Source organism: Bombus huntii, chromosome 6 (genome assembly GCF_024542735.1).
Source record: "Bombus huntii isolate Logan2020A chromosome 6, iyBomHunt1.1, whole genome shotgun sequence".
Taxonomy (NCBI): Eukaryota; Metazoa; Arthropoda; class Insecta; order Hymenoptera; family Apidae; genus Bombus; species Bombus huntii.
In genome coordinates, this window is record NC_066243.1 from 11,833,842 (window position 1) to 11,849,441 (window position 15,600).

At 48.5% G+C, this 15,600-nt stretch overlaps 1 protein-coding gene across 8 annotated transcripts in view; it reads left to right on the top strand.

The window, feature by feature from the left end:
- The window catches only part of LOC126866513 (uncharacterized protein CG43867), a 98,968-nt gene that overhangs the window by 2,785 nt on the left and 80,583 nt on the right, over positions 1 to 15,600 (top strand). For all 8 annotated transcript variants that reach the window (XM_050620163.1, XM_050620162.1, XM_050620164.1 and 5 more), the window contains one exon: positions 8,858 to 10,073. In XM_050620163.1, coding sequence (XP_050476120.1) covers positions 9,102 to 10,073 — 972 coding nt within the window. In that variant the 5' untranslated portion in view covers positions 8,858 to 9,101. The remainder of the gene's footprint in view (positions 1 to 8,857; positions 10,074 to 15,600) is intronic.

A 15,600-nucleotide genomic window follows, 5' to 3' on the forward strand; every position in this document is an offset into this window, starting at 1 on the left:
TCGATAATCATCCATTCCCGCGTTTTTTCGATTCACGTGACACGGTCGATCGAGAAATTTAGTTTTCACGATGCGCATGAAAGCTGCGCGTTGTACGTATCCGTTGTCGGATGGTTTCGCTGTCAGTTTCGATTGCGCGACAATCAAACGCGTTAATTTCCAATGGTCGAATGCCGCTTATAATCCGGCTTCCATGTCGGATCTCGAAAGCCTGCGTTCGCTTTTCACCTTCCGGTTGCCTTTCGAACTATGCGAGCCTGGTTTCCGATTTTACGACGGTATACAGCTGCACGTTTTATCTATGGTCATTGAACCTTTGCTACACCGGAGAACACAGTGAGTCTATAGTCGAAGCTATTTTCTTTTTTTCTCCTTTTTTGTGCAATGTTGCATCACGGTTCACTAAATTAGGGATATTTTTACGTCTGCGCATTATGGAACGTTCGCGCTCTTTGCGATCGACAGTATCACCTAACCTTACAAATGAAACATTTTCTATCTGCGTGTATTCCAGCTCTTGAAATACGACATTTTCATAGCTATCGGTTTCGAAAATTAGACTTGCGTGACATATGATATCTTTATTAATATTTATTCAGTATAGTTTTGCATCTTTAAATTTCAATATACAAATTAAAATTACTGCCTTTTACACGTTCGAACGTATATATCTGGTTACGGAAATTCAGCCATTGTTATTGAACAATGGAGGATTCCGACGAATAAGAAAAAGCAGCCATGTTCGTTATACCGAATGTAGAATAAACGAACGGTGGAATCGAATCCGCAGTTCGGTATATACGGCCAGCCACGGTACGTGACAGATATCTTGAGGGACGTGTTCAAATACCACCGGATGATTCACGACATCGTGAATATAAGAAAATGTAGTTGGGATTTTTGTTGGGAGGTCTGGTTAGGTATAGCTCGTTGAAATTCGATCCTATCGAGCGAGAAGGAATTTTTGGCGGGAGCTTTGTGATCGATCCAGCTACTTCGAGATCTAACGATCGCCGATTCTTTGATGCCTCTGTGTGAAATTAATTTCCACGGAAAAATCCGAGATCTGCGGTCTCGAAATTCGATAGCTCTGCTCCCGTTTCTCGACTAAACCCCGGAGGAGTGAAACGTCGCGTATATTATTCGTATCATCGTCTAATCGACTTACGTAGTCTAATGGTTTCGAGTGATTACCTCGAAGTGCATCTTGACCTACACCGGAAACGGTCAAGTGCCTTCTTAATGATTATTAATGTCCCTTAACGATGCTTAGTCGGCTCGATGGCCAAATCACGCCGATTAACTCTGATAATTGTCCTTGCTGCTTGCCTCGGTTTCTCGCTGTTCGGTAAATTTTTCCTTATCTCAAATTGTAACAAAGAAAGTCAAGATAATTTAACTGATTGCGCGAGTAAACGTTTACTCGGAATACTTGCGTCCGAAGTATCGTCGTCATTTAATCTCCGTTAACTACCGTTTTCAACGGAGCAATGTCGTTAACGATATACTACGATTTACGAACTGTTATTTGGCATTCCGTCCCAGTGATATAGTTCGGAAGCAAACATGTGTCGTAGTGACTCATGTTCCCGTTTAACTGTCGTGCGTGCCAAGGACATCGCGTAGTTGCAGTAGATACGTCCTTGCCAATTTTGGAATCCCGATAAGCGAGTCTGTCGCCTGTGACAAATCATTTTAACGAGCGCGACAGTTTAGAGATATCGATGATGCGGTTCCTTGGTTTCGTCGACGGCGACCTGGCCTCTGTCCATTTGGAAAATGGGACGAGCTGTCGAAAGTGGCAACGCGCTTCCTCTCGTCACATCCCCGTCGCAAATATAACCTTGTAACACGAAAACAGATACTTTCGAAGTTCATTCAGTTTGTCCCTGGCTTGCACGTGACAATTCTCATTATATGCCGTTTTCTATGGCGATTTTCCAAATTCTTAAATCTTGTTATAAAAGTATCGTCTTATACGGGGACGCCTGTACTTAAATTTTCAAGCACCCAAGATACTCAAATTTCAAAAGTATAAAGATTTCCAAATATCTCAATTTTTAAATACGCATAAGATTTTAATTCGTTCGTTTATTTCAACCTGTTTCTCTCCTTCTGTTCTTTTTTTCTTGTGTCTGCTTTTCTCGTGTCTGCGCGATATCGTCGCTTCGCACGATTTCCATGGCAGCTTTCCCCCTTGCGCCGCTCGTAAAATACGAACAGTTTCTCAGAGCGAAAGACGGACGATTTTCTCGACGTTCGGCGATATCGGTTCGATTATTAGAAGATTAGTTGGTTGTAGCGGGTACTGCGAAACATCGGGTCAACCCGCGACCATAAAACTCGAGGCTGGTGTGCTCGCAATCTGGCAAACGTTCGCCAGTCGTACTCAAACGCGTGCAGAAGTTCGGCACTCGCGTATTGCTTTAGACACGAGAAAGGGTCGCGAAAGTTTCTTCGGGTTTCGACTAAGTTTCCCCACCTCTACAGGGAATTTCGACTGTACCATATGCAATGATATCCCGTGAAATTTATATAACTTGGCTACCGGCAACTTTCTGCCTCGAGGATTAACTTTTATCTTCATAGGATCTATTTTACTACGAAATGTTATCGATTTATCCTTCCTTTATCCATTACAAACAGTAATCTGCTATGGTAAACTCTGCTGTCCATCAAATTTCAACGCGATTGGTCACCGGTGACTTTCGGAAAAATATTCGTCAACTTGATTTTAGAGTTACTTTCCTCGCACGCGTACGTGAATTTCATTCATCAGGCACTCGGTAAATTTCCTCCTATTGTCCTTCGTCCTGGATGCTCTTCCTTGACCAAATGGGGGAACTCGTAATTGCGTGGCTGCGTTCAAAAGGGTTCGCCGCGTTTTTCAGTTCGCCAGTTTCGTCTCCCCCGCCTCTCTGTGTGGATATTTCCCGTGGCGTTTTCAAGGCGGGGCCCGGTACACAGGTTTTCTACCCGCAATTAGCATCGGCGATGTATTCGTGTCACGTATCCACGGGATAGTTTCTTCGCACGCGACTCCACGTGAAACGTCCTTTATTTCGCTGAGTGTACGCGAACGATCGTCACAGAAATTGCACGGCAAGCAACACGACCAACAGATAGAATGAGAAATAGAAATATCTTTCGCTCTTTTTGCTCGTGCGCCTGATCTAGAAAATTCGTTGCTTTGCGTTCCTCGTCCAGGTAGTCATTCGATCGTTCTGCCTTTTCTACTGGCCGTTTCAACCAGATCCTTCTTGCGATTCTTGCGTTTCATTCGAAGATCGTCGATATTTTATAATCGTTAACCCTGTTCCGTCCCTTTCCTTTCTTTTTAATCGATAATTGAAGGATTAACACGTAAGTCTACGTTTCGCGTTCCTATGTCGGTTGTCGGAACAGCTAGGAATCAGCTCGCGTATCACGTAAATCATTGAGATCTTCGCGCGATTCGCGATCGAACGACAAATAGAATCTGGAAGGAAGATTTATAGAAGGAAGAGAAACGCATCGGTGTCGCGTAATCGAAGAAGTTGTTTTCGGCGGGCTGGCTCGTCTCTCGCGGAATTTGAACGAGCTATCGGACCCGCGTTTGCATACAGGGTGTCGAATAAATTACATCGACGAGCCGGCTGTCCGTCCGCGCGGAGAAAGAATCGGTTTCGTTCTACGGGGATCTGTCGGGCCATAAATAATACATAACCAGGATACAGGCGAGTTGGCTCGCGGAAAAAAGGGGAGAAACGTCGGAGGAAACGGAGCGGCGCGAAGGAGAAGAGACGCGAGCCTTATCGATGCGTGTACAGTCTGATGTGGAAGTCGCGTATCGGTTGAGAATTCTCCAACGGATCCCTCTTTGCATCTTAACCCTTTTGCATCTGTGCACGAGATACGAATCTCGCGACGCGACATTCTTCATACGATGCTACGAACGATAGTGGATATTTTTCGATATTTTTGGACAGCAGGTATTTTTCCATCTTTTATAAATTCAGACATTTCGTCCATGAATACGAAAGAGTTAAGGTTTTATATATCTTGTGGCATCTTCATCCGTGGAAAAGCGAAAGCTTAGTTTCAATTTTCACGTCTCGATGAAAGTAGGAACGAGCGAAAAATCGCTCGATTTTCGACAAACGGGTATTTCTTTGAAAGAAGAACAGACGTTAGACGTCGAATCCCTCGAATCGATGTGTAGCCCCCTTGTATCGCTCCTTTTACCCGCAGATCTCTTTCTCTTCCTTCCTTTCTCTGTTTCTTCGTAACGTCGATACACGTAACAGTAATTGCGCGTGCAAGCGCACGGACTACTCGCAAGCGGCATTACACTTTGTTCCGACCGATGGAATTGCGTGGAAACGAAGAACACCGCGCTGTTTCTCCGCCACGAACCGATAATATCTTGTTTTCCAGATACCTGCGGGGCAAACGTTCTCGGTCGGTTTGGAAGAGCGAATTCGAGCGAATCAAAGCAACGGTTCGATAATCGAGCCGGTCGAGTCTGCCGATTCGACCAGCGGCTCTCTTTTAACGCGAGAAGAATGGTGGAGGCCACTTGTTAAACGTAGTGGGAGTCTGAATACCCGTGATTTATGACGGCACAGTGGAAAGAAAGCGCGGTTAATTTGGAGCTTCGGTTATTGATGGTCTACATTTGTGAATTGCCTTCGATTAAAATTCGCAGGCGGTTCGTTAGGCGGTCCTTTATATTAAGCGGCAACTTTAGATTTTACCTGGCGATTCTTCTTAAAATAGGGGACTTGGAACTTGTCGTTAAATTTTAATTCGAATCGATAACAATTGTATTAAGTACGTAATCGGAGCTTCATATTCAGCAGGAATTCCAGCGACTCGGAGCGGGAAAATTTCCTGGATTCGATGAAGAGGAGGTCGTTTCTTTGTCAGGTAGCTGCCAGTTTGCCACACAGTGGCTCTTTGTGCGAGGGAAGGGCACGGGAGTGAGCCATTGGCATTATAACGACTGCCTCCAAGGAGCCGACCAGATTGAAGAGGGCTTCCGTCGCGCCTCGTATAACGCGAAAACCGTTCGAAAGTTAATTCGAAATTTATTCATGGACTCCACGGGACCACTAGCTGCCGCCTTCTCTATATACGTCCGGGTATTATTACGTAGAGGTACATGTAGCTGGAACGTTGATGCTCCTCTTGGTCGTAGGCCTATACGCCACCAAACGGGGGTAAAGTAGGGCTAAAAAAAGGACAAACCAGCCTCCTATGAATACGTAATGTTATTACGATTAAGAATTAAGTCCTGTCGATCGATCGGCGGCTCGTTCTCGCTTAGAGGCCGTTTCAAGTTTCCTCGAATCTGAACGTCAAAGGGAATGTCGTTTGGAATCGACCGTTAGAGAAAGATTCACGTCGATCGATCATGTTTGAAGGGAGAGATTTCGAGACAGATATCGAGATTGCTTAGGTACTTCAGATTCGAAAAGTTCGCGGTGGTCCCGAAGTAAATGTTGTTGCGAGCCGAACGGCGCGGAACAAGAGGGGGCACGGGTTTATCGGGAAGATTTAGGTATTTCGTGTAGGTATTCAGATTTATACGCGGAACTCGCCGTTATTGCGGCTGTATATCTCGCGTGTATCCAAAAAGGGTCACGCCACACGGTCGAGGAGCGTTTCTTTCATGAAAACGACAAGCCCAAAAGTATACCGCATCGCGTGGTAAAAGATATCGCTTGCTCGTAAAATCGGCGATATTAGGCGACCGCGCGTTAGAGAGAATCTGACCGTTCGACGAGAGAGAGAGAGGGAGAGAGAGGCGTATACACTTTGCGGAAAATCCGGCAGAAGAGAGGAGAGAAGTAGAAGCGGCGCAAAATCAACCTATGCCAATACATACCGACCGATAGATTTACAGCGTAGTAATAATAAAACGCGCGGAATACGAGCGTTGCATGGGGCTTTATTAAAACGTCGCGGTTTATGGAAGTTCGACCGGTCGATCGATACTGGCGCTCCACTCGCCAAATCGTTGGCTGTTTCTTCGTTTAGTCAGCTATTTTTCCTCGAGAATGGCAGACTCGTCGATCCGCTTCGGTCTCGACGGAGATCAGTCACGATGGATAAAAATACTCGTCAAGCTGACGTAACGACGTAACGCGAACGGGGGTCTGGAATCGAGAGGATCGTTGTCGATTACGAGTGCGATTGCGTAACGTTCGTTCGTCCGTAGCGCGGAAGCGCAATTTTTCATGATTGGTAAATGTAGTTAGCATACTTGAGTACGTTCCTTGCAGGACGTATGTTCGTCCGTTATCGTATATGCATATATGTAACGATCATTTTCTGAGCGAAATCGTCGCATGGCCGTTGATGTTCGGTCGCGTTCGATATTCATCGACGGCAAGGAAACGCCACAGGTAGTTGACACGAGGTTTTTCACTCATCAAGTGCCAACCGTGGCACTCGCTATGAGATGAACAGCGCCGAAGAGAAAAGCAAACAGAGAGTAGAAAGAAGAGAGGACACGTAAAGGGCTGACGACTCCTCTGCGAAACGAGCCGACACGGCGTTGCTATTTCTAGACGAAGATTTGGTTTCCGGCCGCGCCATCAATTTGTATAATTACTGTTTTCTCTGAAAGCAGCTTCACTGTGGTCCCTTGTGGCCAGAAAAAACTTTCTATCCCTTTCCTCGCCGAAAACACCGAAAGACGTAGCTTTGACTCGACGTTTGGCGTCGATGTTTCGTCGTTTCGCGCCATACCGTCTCTTCTGCGTCTCCAATCTCCGATTCTCATCGGTCCCATTATCGTAATTGGCCGACGAATCGATGGAAGATGGCAGGTTCGCATTTACAAGTACACGCGTAAAGCAGTCGAGGTGGAAGTGAAAAATGTAGGAAATCGTGTCTTCTCGAGCCGATAGACTCGTATGGCGGGATCACAAGCAGCGGCGGAGAATTGGGTTAAGCTCAAGGGAACGTCAGATTAATTCAGAATATTCAGGATCGCGTACGAATCCCGCTTACGTATGTTCATTATGTGGCTGCGTGGTATCGAGTTCGTGAATCGACTGGCTGTCTAAGTGAATAGATGCTGATTAGGAGTTCTCACGCATCCCCGAATGGAAGGAGAAAGGCTTCTCGTTATTCGTTATTTGACTCCGCGAGTCGGCTGATCCTATCGGCCTCGAGTGCCGTCTGCATGGTTACGCTGTCCGCCAGCGTCGATTCGGATTTTGATTCGCGGATACTGCGATTATTTCTGGGTAATTTTACTTCGATTCGGATTCGCGTCTCGTTGATTCATCGGCGATTTGTTATCGTGATTTTCCTATTAAAATAATATTTATCTTCTTCCCATTGCGAGCAAAGACCCGACGATGTATCGTTTCAACGTGTATCACACATACAGATGAGTGAGTGGTCTTGCTAGTTGTAGAAAGATAGGCGACGATAACAAGGCACTGAACTACGCGAGTGTTCGCGCGGTCTTCATTGTGGTTTCGAGTCTTTATCTTCTCTGGTTTTATTCGACCGCGGATATCCCGAACGCCGTAAACTTTGACGCTTGACCGATTTCGCCTATGCCGCCTATGTCGCGCAGGCTATTATTTTCGCGTTTGTTTTTCCCATTTGCCTGGCCTTCCCTTTGCGAGCGAGCGGACAAGTGCCGCAGACGTTTCGCTCGCGGTAATTGCAGAACGGAACGTTACACGGCCCACCCCTCCATCCGGTTTTTCATTTGGCCCCTTTTAGTGTCGACCTTAAAATAAACTTTGTAGTCCTGCGTCGTCGTTCTCGTCGCCGTAGTCGTCTCCTCTTCTCTCTTCTACTCCCTCTGTACTTTCTCGCTCTCCTCCGCAATCCTCCCTTCCCTTTCGGGCTCTGTGTGCGCGTCTCGTCATGCCAAGTCAGCCGAAGAAGCGCGGCCGAAGGAAATGAAAGAGGTAGGAACGGAGGGGGTCCGAGAGAGAGAAAGAGAAGAGAGCGGAGCGCTTCAAGAGACACCCCAAAGAGTTACAGCTTTCAATTTAGTACTGCAAACACTCGCAGCGAGTTAATATCTGCCTTCCATTTCCTGGTTTAACCTCGTCGGACTGGACCGCGAAAACAAATTCGTGAAACTTGTCGCCCGCTGTTCGGTAAGTCGAGAGAAGAGACCTGCTGTCTCTTCTCGACTAAACGTCGACATAGATGTTTGGAGAAGCGTCGTTTTTCGAGGGGGTCGATTAAACCTAAGGGTGTCTAACGGAGCACACGTCTGTCGATGGGACGCAGAGACGCGGCGGCGCGACTACGAGGAAACTTCCCGCGGGAGAAGACGACTACGCGTTCTTCGCTAATGCCGCGCACAAATTGGATACGGTTGGGTTCGAAGTTGGAAGCGACAGGCCGCGAAACCGGCCGATTAGAGTCGCGTCAGAGACGTCGAGTTGCCTGCTTCCCGATTACCGAACCGCGAACGTCGATGCTGCCTGCCTCCTGGACGCCGCGATAATCGCGTTCGGCTCGAGTCGCTGTGTTACCGTGTTGCACGTGACTCAAGTGCGCAGAAAATGAACTACGAAGGTAGGGAAGGGATTTGGGGTGTTGCCGGATTGTTGGAGAAATTTCGAGAAAGCTTGGTGTATCGACGCGTAGAAACATACGATCGAGGGGAACGTAAGACGCGGTTAGACGAATATTTCTGCTGGCAGCTGGGGAGGCAAAGATCGCGATGACGTGGTAAATAACGGCGTATTACAGTAGCGGCGTAGCACGCGAGAGCTTGACGCGAGGTTAAGGTAGCCGGAAGAGCGGCTGTCTAAACGCGTGACGCGCGTACACGGTCTCGCGATCCCACGATTGGCCATGTCAGTGTCAGTTGGCAATTTGGATGTTGCAGGTCGCAGTATAGCCGCGAGGATGTGAGCAAGGATGCACGCAGGAGTGCGTGAGATCATCGTGATCGCCGGAAGATGGCCGCGACGCCCGTTCCGACGCGCGTATCAACGTGATCCCTCGAGGCAAGCAGGGTACGCGAGGGACCGGCCACGCCGTCCAGCGATGCACTGAGGCCTCGACAGCGGTGTCTCGAGTATCGAGGAGGATACGCAAGTCAGCTAAGACAAGCACGGAGCCAAAACACGATGGAGGAGGTGCGAGGTTCCCCGGCACGACGCCTCTCGCAGATCCTCGACCCGATCGCGCGGCTTGCCACCGATTTTGGCTCGAACTCGGCCCCCTGCAGTCCCAGACTAGGCGTACGAGGTCACGAGGCGAGCAGTGGCAGTATCGTTCAAACTGGGCCAGCAGCAGCCGAGGTCACGACACGTAGACAGCAAGTCGGCCCGGAATCGAGTCGAGGCGGCGGCTTGCCGCCAACCGGAGCGGAGAGTCCTCGACTCTGGCCAAGGCAATTTCGTCAGGCGCCAGCCCCACCGCCGCGACCCAGACACGCGAACAACGCGAACAACAATCACGCCGCGGCGATCGCCGCCTCTGGAAGCCTTCCGGCACCGGTCCACGCCAGGGACTCGCCTTACGTCAACGTACCGAACTTGCTCTTCCAAAAGGATAACAAGGGATTCGTAGAGACGGCGAGAAGCGCCGGTTACGTCGAGCTCCGGGACACCAAGCCAAAGTGTAGCCCGTACGATTTCACATCAGAGTCGAGCGGCCACGTAGAGTACACGGACAAACGAACGTTCGCCGCACAGACTGACTTCGACGGCTCCTCTAGTTGCTACGACGCCAACGATCTGGCCGCGTTTGCAAGAGCTAGGTCGAACTTCGATCCTGGACCGGCGCCACGTGGCGGACACTTTGACCGAGCGTATTCGTTCTCCGGCAGGCAGCCAGAGCAGACGGGCAGGATCTTTGCGGAGAATCGACTGTACGTGGAGCAAAGAAACGCCGTGGCTGCGGCAGCCGCTGCTAGTTCGGACGCGAAGAAGGAGAAGCTCGAGAGCAGACCCGCTTACGGCGCGTCCAAGAGTTTCGATGGATACTCGAGCGCGGTGGAGGAGCTTAATTGGCAGGAGAGGTGCCTCGAGTTGCAACTCGAACTGCACAGAAGCAGAAGTCAGGCCACCAGGGTGCGAGACATGCTTCGCGAGAAGGTGAGTCTGTTTACTTTGATCTTTAACTCCTTGCTCGTTTCTTTTCTCGTTCATCCGCTTTCCACCGGATTCGTTCGAGAAACTTCAGCTGGTCAGCCGCGGAGCACGTATCTCCAGAGCCGCTGGAAATTTACTCGGTTACGATCGACTGCGATGTTTAACGCGTCAAAGAAATCGTATTATTTCAACGAAGATTAAGGAAATTACAGAGGTTGATCGTGGAAAGTGCAGCCGATGAGATGGCTTACCTCCCGAACCATATTTTCTAGCGAGTCCGCGGGGACCAATCGCGACAAACGGTCCGTGACTAAACCAATAAGCGATCCCGTTCCGTGCCGGCGGCGTCACGGCCTCTGTCCGATAACTATTCTCCATTTTCCGCGTTGTCTCGACCATCGAACGGCTTGCATTTTCGCGAAACCATCCGTTCCTCCGAAATTCTATCCACTTCCCGATAAATTCGTTATGCCTCCTAAAAGAAGGAACAGAAGACGTTAGGTTAATTTAAAATACGTAAGTTGATACGATGAATGGAGAGATTCGGGAAAACATGAAAGAAGCGCTGTCGTATATTATCGATCAATCGATTCCTGGGGAAATACCTTCTGCTCTGTCCAATTCCTATCGAATACTCGTCAAGCAGTTCGTACAGTTGGTCGATCACATCGGCAAGCGTGAACGAGGCTTTAGATCGTTCGCCAGACGCGCGTAGGTCGCGATTCGGATCGAAAACGACGTCGAACCGGTCCTCGTTACGATCCTGGAACAATTTATACCGTTCACGAGCGGGTTTTATCCGACGCCCGACATACGTCAAATGAATTGCAGGAGGGTGAACCGGTCGGCGGAGGGGCAAAATGCCGCTTAGGTACATACGTCTTTAGTATGCATGGTCACGCGTCACGATTTAACGCGACCACCCTAGATAAGGCACATAGCCGCCGCTATGCAGAGCCAGAGAGAATGGTCTCTTTGCTCTCTGAAAACCCCTCGTGTCTCTTAAACGGAATTGAATTACTTACCGGACGAGGAGACTACGCAGCCACAGCTTAAATCGTTGTTTTCCGCGCTCCGTTGCCTGTCGAAAAATCACGCCAACTTTTCACTGAAATATCGCCAGTCACCGATATTTCTTCATCTACTTCTTTGTCCTTGATCTTTAGCCTTGTCAATCTTAAAATACAGAAAAGCTATAGAATAACAAAAATAGCTTGGAATCTATGGATAAGACCTTGGAAATTGAACTTTGGATAGAAATAGTGCAGACAGAATATTCTCAAGAGGATTTAAATACTTCGTAATCGATACGGACGACTGGATATCGTTCGATTGGAATAGCTTTGTAAAACGCGCTATCGTTTCCATTAGATACGAATAACAGATACACAGTTTGGAAAGTAGCGTCGTGTGTCTTGCGCGTATTGCTTTATTCTATCGATCTATTGCTTCTAAGAAATTAATTAGCTTCGATAGTATTTCCATTTCAATATCTTAATTCTTTGATATGAATTCTTTAACGGAGGATGATAAACCTTATCACAAACACGTACGCTGAATCGTATTAATTATTAAATTCTTTACTCGAAACGTTCGTGGAGTAACGTTCGCACTTAACTTGGAGAAGTCGTAAAATCAGCTGACGGCACGACGAGCAAGCCACGACCATGGCTCCTTATCGCTTTTGTATCGCGCCTCCAAGCTGAAGCCCGTTACGCGTTGCTTGCATCACTGCCGGATCGTTGTCCTGATTGACGTAACGTTTGTTTACAGCGCGGCTGGCTCGCGGCGAGATTGCAGATTACGCTCGCGCGGAACTTCAAGTTCGTTTCACTGCATCCCACGTTTTCGCCTTTCTCTCCTTTTTACGGCTTTTCGTCCCAAGCTTTGCCCAAGGTTCCCTCGCTGTTTCAATTAGATACGGTTTTATTACGAGTTCAAAATCACGAAATCTATTCCGTGTCTGCTACTCTATTCCGTACGTATCCGGCTTCGCTTTCAAACTCTTCTTCGATCGTTTAGTTTAGCTCGTTTCGTGTCATATCGAGTGCTAAATTGTAACATGGATGTTGCGAATTCTCGACTAAAGAGCAACCGGTCAGATCAAACCGTACCTCGAATGAATTAATGCTCAAGGTAGCGGAGGTTTAATAGATCGAGTGTCAGAGTAATGTAGCACTGTATTTGCACTTGTATAAAAGTAAAGTGTGAAGTTGTGAACACGGTGGTGGTAAGATCTTGCTGGGAGTGAAGTATTTCACCCGTATGGTACGATGTCTGATGATAAACTGTCCTCCTACGTTGTTGATTCTCCCTACCAGTCGTTGGGATTCGTCTGTCCATCGTGTTCTTCCGTCTGGTCCTTTCCCGGGGTTTGTTACCTGACCTCGAAGTCATTAGGTTTACAGCTCGGGGAGGACACGTAATTCGGAACTTCCTAAAGAAGGGAATGAGCCTGTCCGTGCTGTACACGGACGGTCACTCAAAATTCCGAACAATGGATGTTAATACTTGCCACGTTTATACTTGCTAATTTATACATACGTAAAACACTGTCACGCTCTGATTCATCAGAGACTGAACATATGAGCAGAGCAGCAGATCGACTGTGTCACGTAATTACGTTAGAATATAGAAAGATTATACGAAAGAAACCTGGAAATCCATTCAAAACAACAGAGTTCCGACTATCTCCGACGAAGCATAGTTCGCCGTAGGGTAGTAAGTAGTTTCGTTCCGTGGTATACCAGACGAATAATCCCTTAGTCCAATCGATAAATAGCTCTGCTTAATTGGATTCCCACCGTCCTAACAAGCAGAAGTTACAGAGAGCTTGTAATCCGCGTCTCGGCCGCGGAAATCCTTCGGTTCCTCCATGGCCCCGCGAATCCCCGTTCGCAATGTTCGCGTTCGAATCAACGGGGGCGGCGCGCGTATATGCGGAATAGTTTCTTAGAAATTGCTCACGTGCTCCGAGAGTTGACCTTTCGTCGCGTGACAAGAGCCTACACTACGTTCCGCGTTCACGGTCGCGCCACGGAAATAGTTCAACCATACCAGTAGGGTGGAAAAGGCGGCAGAGGTGGAGGACACGGAGGAAGATAGCGGGCCGCAAGCCGTCAACTATCCGCGTATCGCGCTCTTTAAAGCCTTCTCAAAGGGCACTAACGAGTTACGGCCTCGTAAAAAAATTAACGGCACTCGGCCGCTTCCGGTGCGATACGATTTCCCCGCGAGTTGAAAGCCCTTCCGCCGCTGACGGTCGTGGCGCCCATAAAGAGTAGAAAAAATATACGTGTCGGAGGACGCGAGATAGCTAGGGCCTCGCGGAAATTCGCGCGACGCAAGAATCTCGTCGTCGAACCTCGGTTTCCCACGAGTGGAATTTTTCCCCGGCTTTTCCGCTTCTTCCATTCTCGACATTTTCAGCAAAGCGGCGTCGAACAGTCGCCCGGCTGAGCGTTAATGCAGACAAACTGCGGCCGAGAAAGGGTGAGGACGCGCGCGTGTGTTGTCAGAGGGTGGAGCGAGAGGGAACGTTGAAACGTTGACGAGAATTCGGCGAGCAGCGCTCAGTCGGAAATTATACGGCCGCCTCCGCGCGAACCCGCCATATTTCGACGTTTTTGCCAGACTGTCCCTCGCGTTCCGCCCTTCTTCCGGCTACGGTTTTAGTTCCACCCCCGAAAACATCCAGTTAAACGGGGAATCGGTAAATATCGCGACGTGCATCGGACGCGTTCGTACGTGTCGGTGAACGTGGTTTTCGTCGCCTCTTCCATCCTCCTGTTTTCTCTTTTTCGCTGTGTTTTTCATCCTCCGTTCTGATTCCTGGCGAAACGCTGCAATCGACGTATGTATGCTGCTAATGAATATCGATTCCGAGTAGATGTACGAACGTAGACAAGGCAAGGTATGAATTTTAAAAAAATGACAGAGGCATAAAAGGTCGTGGTATAAGGTTTATTACTTTTGATGAATAAATTACAGAGACAATCTTCCCAGAGACGGATACGCTGTGACTCTAGCCGTGAGTCCGAAATGGTTGGTAGTTGTCTGCGAAATATTAAAGCCGTGGAGCATTATGCTACGTGGAAAATACGGCGCCGTTGAATCGCACGATGAAGCTGATATAATCTTCGGACGAACGTTTCCAGGCGAAGTTCCACGCGATGGCTATTTCTTCCCTTGTGCGCGCGTATCTCTGGAGCTTCTTTAAAAGCGTCGCTCTACGGAGATTCGGGCCGAGTGTCAGTTTCGCCGAGAGCTCGAACGAGCCTTCTCTCAGTCTTCGTTAGAATTTCTAATTTATACACCGCCCGTCATTACGCGATATTTCGCCTTACGCTCGCGATCCTTCGAAAAAAGGTCCGCTATTTACCCAACTGGTATATTTCTTTCCCGAGAGATTTCGCCCTGGATCTCCTTTGTCTACCTTCGCTGGTACTTCTTATTATCGTCTCGTGCCACATCGCGGCATCGTCTCTCCGTTTTGTCATCTTTGTTTCCACGAGAGGCGTTCCCATTTCCGCGACTATGTACTGTGAAACTGTACGGTGTCAGTTGCGGATTCACGAATAACACGCCTAACATCCGAGTTTCGGAACTGTGTCACGTCCGTGTACATGCTCCGTAGAAATGCTCCCTCGAGCTAATAATTCAGACCGGTTGCTCCTATCGATTCAATTAATCTTGCTCGGCGCAACTATTGGGATTTAGTCAGTTGCACGGCGTGATACATCGCGTCAAACACCGAACAAGACATCCATCACTGGAACAAATACGGGAACACCAGCGGTTCGATTCTTGTTTGCCTTACTCTCTGCCCCATCCACCGATCAACCTGAAAAACCATGCTAGTCACACTTAGAAATCCTTGCACTTACGATTTAACACGTCACCGATTTTCCATTGTCGGTATCGTTAAAAAGGTTAATTTGCGCGGCGATGTACGCCACAGAGACGGTAGGAAACGACGCCTGTCTAACTGGCGACACCTCGTTATCCAGACGACGATGACAGGCCGAAGCAGGACGCGCCTAAGCAAATATCGCCGCGTTGGTATACGCGAGTGCACACAGGTAGCCAGGAATATATTGTTCAGGCGTCCTATTAATATTGCATTCCATCGGAACGGCGTGCACAGCGGCGCGTTCCACATACATATATAAAGGTCCGTATCAATATTGATTCGACGGCGACGGCGTGAATGGAGGCTCTCGTGCAAACAGACGAGCCTTCCGCCGCGCAGATTTCAAAAGGCTGCCTTCCTCGATGGCTTCAGCTGGAGGGAGGGCTGAACCTCCTTTTCGAACGTTTTCAGACCTATTTACGGATGAAACGGATGTTAACTTGGCGCCTCGCTCCTCTCTGTCACCGGGAGCGGAAAGGATATTGAAGGCTGAGCGACTACTCAGAGCCTTCTGATTGAGCGTTCGTCGTGCCTTCCTACGCTTTCAGGGAATATTGAAAATTGGAGACTCCCCCGCGAGTATCTTTATCTCTTTTCTCGCTTTTGTCGATGCCTCCA